The sequence below is a fragment of the Cyprinodon variegatus genome, unplaced genomic scaffold, assembly GCF_000732505.1.
Source record: "Cyprinodon variegatus isolate N-32 unplaced genomic scaffold, C_variegatus-1.0 Scaffold308, whole genome shotgun sequence".
Lineage (NCBI taxonomy): Eukaryota > Metazoa > Chordata > Actinopteri > Cyprinodontiformes > Cyprinodontidae > Cyprinodon > Cyprinodon variegatus.
Genome location: NW_015150761.1, coordinates 342,658 through 350,157, shown reverse-complemented (window position 1 = coordinate 350,157; position 7,500 = coordinate 342,658). Strand labels below are relative to the sequence as shown.

General features: G+C 38.5%; 1 protein-coding gene across 1 annotated transcript in view; it reads right to left on the bottom strand.

The window, feature by feature from the left end:
- Positions 1 to 190: 190 nt before the first annotated feature.
- Positions 191 to 7,500, bottom strand: part of sec24a (SEC24 homolog A, COPII coat complex component) — a 22,091-nt gene continuing 14,781 nt past the window's right edge. The window contains exons 15-24 of the mRNA XM_015384239.1: positions 6,282 to 6,405; positions 5,929 to 6,087; positions 5,649 to 5,822; positions 5,450 to 5,560; positions 4,375 to 4,550; positions 4,146 to 4,283; positions 3,956 to 4,060; positions 3,740 to 3,832; positions 2,721 to 2,824; positions 191 to 1,537 (exon numbers count right to left, since the gene is read on the bottom strand). Coding sequence (XP_015239725.1) covers positions 1,423 to 1,537; positions 2,721 to 2,824; positions 3,740 to 3,832; positions 3,956 to 4,060; positions 4,146 to 4,283; positions 4,375 to 4,550; positions 5,450 to 5,560; positions 5,649 to 5,822; positions 5,929 to 6,087; positions 6,282 to 6,405 — 1,299 coding nt within the window. The 3' untranslated portion in view covers positions 191 to 1,422. The remainder of the gene's footprint in view (positions 1,538 to 2,720; positions 2,825 to 3,739; positions 3,833 to 3,955; positions 4,061 to 4,145; positions 4,284 to 4,374; positions 4,551 to 5,449; positions 5,561 to 5,648; positions 5,823 to 5,928; positions 6,088 to 6,281; positions 6,406 to 7,500) is intronic.

The following is a 7,500-nucleotide window of genomic DNA, read 5'->3' as shown; positions in this document are numbered from 1 at the left end:
GAATACACCTTTAAAAGAGGCATGTTTTCCCTATGAAGTTATTCCCATTTTGTTCTCCACCAAAATTTAAACATCTCTAAAGATCATTTTAGGACTTTTTTTTTTTTTTTTCAAATTTTGCTTATTTTTCAGTTACCAGTGGAATAAAGTCTCTTTACGAGTCTAAACTTAACCATGATTAATATAATTTTATTACAATTTGTCATGAAAGTTATAGACCAGTTTATTCTTATGAAAAGCAACTAATATTCATCACAAAAAAATAGAATCAGTCCGAGTCAGAAACCTTGGCTCTGTCGCATATGTGGAACATTGCTCAAAAAAAAAGAACCAAAAAAAAAAAGCTTAGACTAAAACACATACTACATGTAAAAAGTCCCAAACTGTTTATTTTCTTAGCATTCATTTCAACTTCTTATTTATACTAAAATCAGCATTTATTCTCCTTTACATAGTGAAGTCTGTTCAATACACAAGTATCAATAAGCAGGATTAAAAGATCAGAATGGCTTCGTTATGCCTGTGTTAAAGATATCCCACATCCTATTATATTAAAATATTTCATATATAGTCAGTATTTAAACAGAGGTTTAATAATAAAAAGTGAGTTCCCATACAAGGCAATTAAAGAATTTAATCAGATTGGGAGTCTCATAAATTAAACAGTCAGAAAATGAAGAAATAAACAGAACAGCAAAGTCATCAGAGGTGATCTGAAAGTCCATAGAGAAAGGATGACTGAGGAGTTTCTGAAAGACCGATCTTTTCCGCTGCTGCTGCTGCTTCTACACATTCCAGGCAGCGGAGACAGCCGGGTCCTTCCACCTTCAGCTAAGGAGTCTACGCATTTGTTCAACACACGATTATAATGACATTAGAAAAAGGAAAACACTCTCCTTTGGGTACATAAAGACTGTTCAGCTCAGATGTGTCTTAGCGCCAACCTTCCTCACAAACCCATTCACAGCAGATATATTCATATCCACCCCAGTTTGATTTGTTAGTGAAGACAAATGTGCTTTTGGAACAAAAACACTGAAGACATCTTTCTGCCTGTGCTGCATTTGAACGATACCTCAGTTTGACCGCATTGTTCTACGAGGAAAAGAAAGAAAAACACTGATTCGTTCGATTAACATTATAATCATCATGGACGTCTCTCTACTGCTCGTCTCCCAACATACTGATACAGCCAGTCCAAAAAGTGCCAGGCCTGATCAGAATCAAGCCTGTGATGTCCGTCGCTCCGTCCGTCCCAGAATCGGGTTCTACTAAGAGATGACAGCTGGAGGAGGCGCAGAAGGCTTCATAGAGCGGGACACTTTCTGCTGTATCACACGCTCATACATCCTAACAAAACACACACACAGGCTCATACACACGCCGCACGTCCAAGATGGCCCCTTTTCAACACACTGCTGATTATTTGGAGATTTGCTGTTGGAGGTGGAGAAGGAACTCATAGTATGACAGCGCCGACTCCGTTCGGTCTTCAATCATGTTCTGCATAAAGATGGGTTTCAGCTGGCTCTCATCCCTGAGAACAACAGAGAGAATGAATATAGCAGACAATGGTTTATAACTGATAACAAAACACATTCAGTCTAATTTCTCTTAGTTTCCACGCATTTATTCTTAATATATGCTTTTAAAGTCTAAGGTGCTTTTAAAGTCTATTTTTAGTGATCACCAAATTTCAGAAATCATTCTGGTAAGATGTCCAGATCTCTTTTTAAGGCAGAAGGTAGAGCTTATTTTAGTGTGGTTATAACGGCGTTATTGACCCAACCTTTAACATACAACACAAACAAATCGATAGGTTTGATGTTAGGGTGGCCTTTCCTGTCCCAGAACCGGTTCTGATTATAGCATCCAATCGGGTCCAAAAAAACATCTTATTTCAGATGCAGTAGCACAAATCTTTAAGGGGCTTTGAGCTTCTTGACTCAGATGAACTTGGGAAAAAAATATTTTTGATTTTGGCTCCTAGAAGCACTTTGTTTCTCTACCTACTTAAAATAACATAACATTAAATATTAGAGGAGTTTAGTTATCTATTCGCACCTGTATGTATAATTGCCACAACATTTGAAGCAGAGAAAACCTAAAATAACCACAAATTTTAAATCTAGTTCTTAATAATTATAAGTATTTCTAATTAGGGCTGAAATAATTAATTGGATTAATCAATTATTGAAATAATCGTCAACTAATTTAGTAATCGGTTAAACGTTTACTGGAGTATTGAGACTGCAGATTATGCCTTTAAGCTGACAGATGACCCACTTAGAGCAGTAATTATACCAAAACTGGAAGAAAAAAAAATATATACATATATATTTGCATTTGAGACAAAAAAAATAAAATGCTTTCCTCTGTCAATATGCTCTATGCAAAACTCCAAAGGTGGAAAGGTTTTAGTTTCACCTCATATCATTTAATCAAAAATCTTCTTTAAGGAACCTTTTGCTCTCCAATCATTGATTGAAAAAATAATCAACAGATTAATCGATTTGCAAAATAAACAGTTGCAGACATAAATAAAGGAGGAGTATGAACATCTGATGAACTGGGCCTGGTTGCACTTTTCCATAACAAACACAGGCTGCAATAAATAAGTTTAGAAGGCCTCTGTATAAATGCCAGGTACAGGTTATAATGGATTCTTTTTTTAAAACAAACAAAAAGCCCAAAACAAACCTCAAACTTTTCTTTCTTACCTGATGATGTGGAGGGAGGGGAAGAACGGCCTCTGATCCCTGAGCCAGCCAATGAAAGCTCTGGTTCTCTGTGACTCTGCAGTGTCCAGCTCTGGGAGGATATCCTGTCAAAACAGAACAATCAATCAGCTTTCTAAGAAGGGAAAAGAGTCAAAACTGAGTAACAGCTTCAGTTTGCATCAGTCTATGGTGTTGACTGTGAAGAGCTCAGTTTAGTTCTTATGTTCTCAGCTCCAATTTTCATACTGCAGAGATTACCATGTCCTTGTGCAGGCTTTCAACACACAGTTATGTAAAAATTCAGGTTTCATTGGCTTTTCAAACTTATTAGTTAAATTCTCATACCCTCTAAATTTCTGGTGAACATTTCCAAATGAGGCAGACTTTAGAACTAAAACCAGGGAAAGGATGGATGAAAAAAGGAACATTAGGTATAATAGAAAGCTAGAAGGAAAGATGGATGACAGAATAAAGGGAAATGAAAGGAAAAGGAAGGAGTAACACAGAAAGGAAATGATTGAGGAATAAAATAGCAGAACTACAAAGGATGAAGAGAGGGAAGGATGTTAGGAATTAAGAGTAAAAGGGGAAGGAAAAAGGAATGAAAGGATGAAGGAGAGGAAAGACAAGATGATTAGAAAGAAATCCAAATAAGGGGGCAAAGGAGGTGAAGTCACAAAAGGAAGGGTGTTACTTCTTCATGGGAGTTCTAGATACAGAAAAGTGAAAAGATGAGGGGAGGCTTAGAGGGGATTACTGAAAAAAGGGAAGAAAAGAAATTCAGAAAACAAGGCAGAAAAAAATGGGACTTTGGTGGAGGTGGGGGGCAGGTCAACTTTTAGAAAACGAGTTGGAGAACAATTTCGGAAATACAAAATATCAGCCATAGAAAATACAGAAATCAGACTTTTACCATACAGTGACCTTGCTGGAGTCTTTCAATCAACTAAGTAATAGACATAAATATTATCTTTCAGGTTTTTCCTCTTTAAGAAACTTAGTTATAACATGTTTCTCACCATTTTCTCAGGCACAGCAGAGTAGTTTGGAACCCCCAGGACCTGTGAGAGGAAGTTAGGCTGGCAGTTGCGTCCGATCCAAAGGTACATCACCTTATTGGAAAGTAATAAAACAACAGTCTTAATCCGAAAACATGACAACAGGTATAGCTTTCATGGATTTTGGCAATCCCACTGAAACAAACAGATACAATAAAAGATGATTCCTAAACTTACAAGTCCAGCATCCATGAGGAAGGCTCCCTCCCTGCTGAGCTTCTCCACTGACAGCTGTAGGACTCTGGGCTGCGGGATGGTCCGGTCGTTCACGTTTAGGGCTCCCTGAGAAAGTCAGAAATAGGAGGAAAATAAAGTAATGCAGCAAAATTAAAACAGTATCTTCCCACTGAGACCTCCTCATCCTCACCTCATCGCTCAGGTCGTCGACACGATACAGAGAAGGATGGATCATCAACATGGCAAAGGCCAACGGCTGGTACTTCAGCTGGTACATGGCAAACACACGGTCATCAAGTCTGGTACTGGTTCCTGTCCTGAAGGCTTTCTGCAAGGATCAGACAGAAATGTACCAATTTGTTTTAATTAGCTGGTTTCCATTAACCAGAGGGATAAATATCTGATTCTATAGACTTTACCTGTTTGAGCAGAGCCAAGATGTAGAGCGGGAAGAGTCGGAGGCAGGCTGGAGCCAACAAGCCCGGCTGCTGGATGGTCAGCACAGACTGTCGGTATGAAGAAAGCGAGTCGATGGCAGCGTTGGTCATCGCGTCTCTGGCGTCACTCAGACTAGCCGTCACTGAGCGGTCCACAGCTGGAAAAATGGTCAGAAAGTTGTTGGAGAAGGACTTCTACATAAGAGGTGGTTAATGACATAGAAAGCATAGAAAAACATATTTCACAAAAAGTTGTGAAATAGAGGGGGTGCTTTTTAATCATATTTAGGGTACAAGTTTTAAACTTTAAATGATCATATTAATGCTCTAAGCATAATGAACTTGAGAAATAGAGGAATATCATCCCAGTTAAAAGCTGCACTTTATTTTTTTGGTTAGGCCCCCCTGTGGCCTTTTATAATGAGGTTTAAATTCCCTCATGTAATGCAATCCTAACACTCTGTACTAGTTATACTGACATGCTGTGGTGAAACCTGAACAAGGGAGAAGCTGAAAAGATTCACACAATTGATTCAACATATACAGGGGGAAAAAATAGGGCAAATATACATTTTTATTTTTCTGTCATTTCAACAGCTTGAGGGCTTTGCTGCCCTCTACTGGAATCTTAATGCACTTGCTCTGTAAATTATGAATGCCTGTAGATACTCTGCAACATGTCCTCTCATAGGGCCACTGTGTTTCCATTTGAATTTCATCAAAGCAATTGCACTATATTTATTCTTGCATATTAGACTTAAAGGGGCCACAGAGATTTATTAAGAAACCTGTGTCACCTAAAATGACTAAAGAGTATAAATAGAATATATTTTCTAATAACATGAAATGTTGAGGGGTATAAATAAATGTGTGAAGTTTATTTACAATACAAGTTTTCAATGTTCTGAATAACTTTTATATATTATTTATAGCCCTACTGATAAATAAGAGCTCTTTGGCATCACATTCTGGAGCTGGATGATTAGAAATGATTAGAAAAACAAACACAACCTCTATTGACACCTCAGGTGTGTCTTTAGCCTGGAGCAGTACGTACCCATACAGGCCAGCAGTCCAGTGATGGCCTGAACATCAGCTCCAGCGAAGACATCCGACAGAGAATTTACAACAGGGAGGCACATGGTGTGCACTCTGATCCTTCTTTCCCCTGAGAAGGTAAATGGTTTGTTTTTAATAAAATGGTGAGAAAAAGAAATTTGATAAAAACCTCTGTTCTGCCAGGTGGGTGTTCATACCTTTGCTGGAGGTGTAAAGCAAAGCAGCCTGGAAGGAAACCACCTGCATGTCATCCAGGTTTTCCTCGATGGACATCTGAACAGCGAAGCCAGCATCCGGGTTGACGTTGGGGAGGGACAACAGATCCGTGGAACGCACAAAGAAGTTTCCATGGAACGTGTGGATGGACAAACCTGCAGGATGACAAAGCAACAGAATTCAATTACGACAATATTTTAAAAAACATTTTTAGGGGTTTTAAAAATGAAGAATGAAATAAATATGGAGTGAATTTCTTACCTTTGGTGCAACGTATTCTCATGACTGCCTCAAAGCCGATTTTCCGTGTTAAATATCTCTTCAGATCTCTCTGGAAGCGCTCCACCTGAGCTGGGTTATGCTGATGGTGATAGGAGGGGTAGTAATAAACGCTTCCTGCCGAATACCTGGATATGCATCCTGGAAGAAAAAGAAAACACAAGAACAGGTGTTTAAAAAAAGAAATTTAAACTCAAACACAAGAGCAGAAGGTTATGAGTTAGCTGCGTTTCAAGCTTCCAACCAACATCCCTCTCTGCAAAAATATGTTGATGACGTGACCATCGTGAACTCTGAATCCTAAAATCCACGCATCAAATGTCTTTCTGACTCACCGAGCGAGGCCAGGTCGCAGTACTGAGCGCTGAGCAGAAACAGGTCGACCGCGACCTGCTGGCCAGAGCAGTCCAGGGCCAGCTTCTTATAGAAATCTGTTGCTGGGGATAAGTGCTGGACATCCTGGGAGGGAAATCCAACAGGCAGCACAATGAGCACAAAAATATCAACGCATTTAAAAAAGAAACATTCCAAAGATCAGGAATTACCACTAAACTATGTTCTTAGACAACTCCCACTCATGACAAACCAGTGAAGTTATCAATTTATCTGAAGAAACTAACTATATAAGTGTTTTCTGTATAAATGTATGTCATTAAAATATGGCTGTTGATTAAGAAGTTAAAAGTATGAAAGTATAAGGCAAACTGAACGTGGACTGATTTTGTAGAAGCTGCATATAAGAAATGCTTAATTAAGTCTGTCATCTTCAAGTCTCCATAAATCAACTACAAAAAACTCAATAACTTTATCATTCACTTTATTCCTTTTAGCAAACAGCCCAGAAGGTTTATTTTTAGTTATTTTTTAAGAGCCACAGTTCAGTAAAGCTGGTAATAATAATAATAATAATAATAATAATAATAATATTAATAATAATAATGTAATAATAATTACAGGTCATAGGGCTCCTAATATTGTGCTGTCAATTCCCTGGACTGTAAGAAATAAATCTACCTAACTTGAAAGTATTCATCAAAACATTATTATTGAAAGCCTAATAACCAATATGAGGTTATTGTAGGCCTAAATAATTCAGTAACTGTAAAATTACTACCCTTAGAGCAGGGGTGCTCAAGTCCAGTCCTCAAGAGCTACTATCCTGCAACGTTTTGGCTACGTTCACACCGCAGCCTGAAGTGACCCAAATCCGATTTCTTTGCCCACATGGGACCTGAAACTGATTCTTTCATGGCAGTCTGAACAACACAGATCCGATTTTTTCCAATGCGACTCAGTCCATTAGTAGCTGACATGGGTCACTATTCTGCTTCTTACTACAAAGAAGCGGCAAGAAAAACAAACACCTTACCTGACTCCGCCAGATGGATTTGCTCCACATATCCATCTGGAAACCTTCCGTTGAAGTAATTTTGGGAAGGGGCGAAAATACTGGTTAGCTGATTGGCCTATGTTGGTGATAGACGGGCCAATTAAATCAGATCAACGAAGCATATGATGTACTAACAGAGCGACAACGAAAACACAACCACAAGC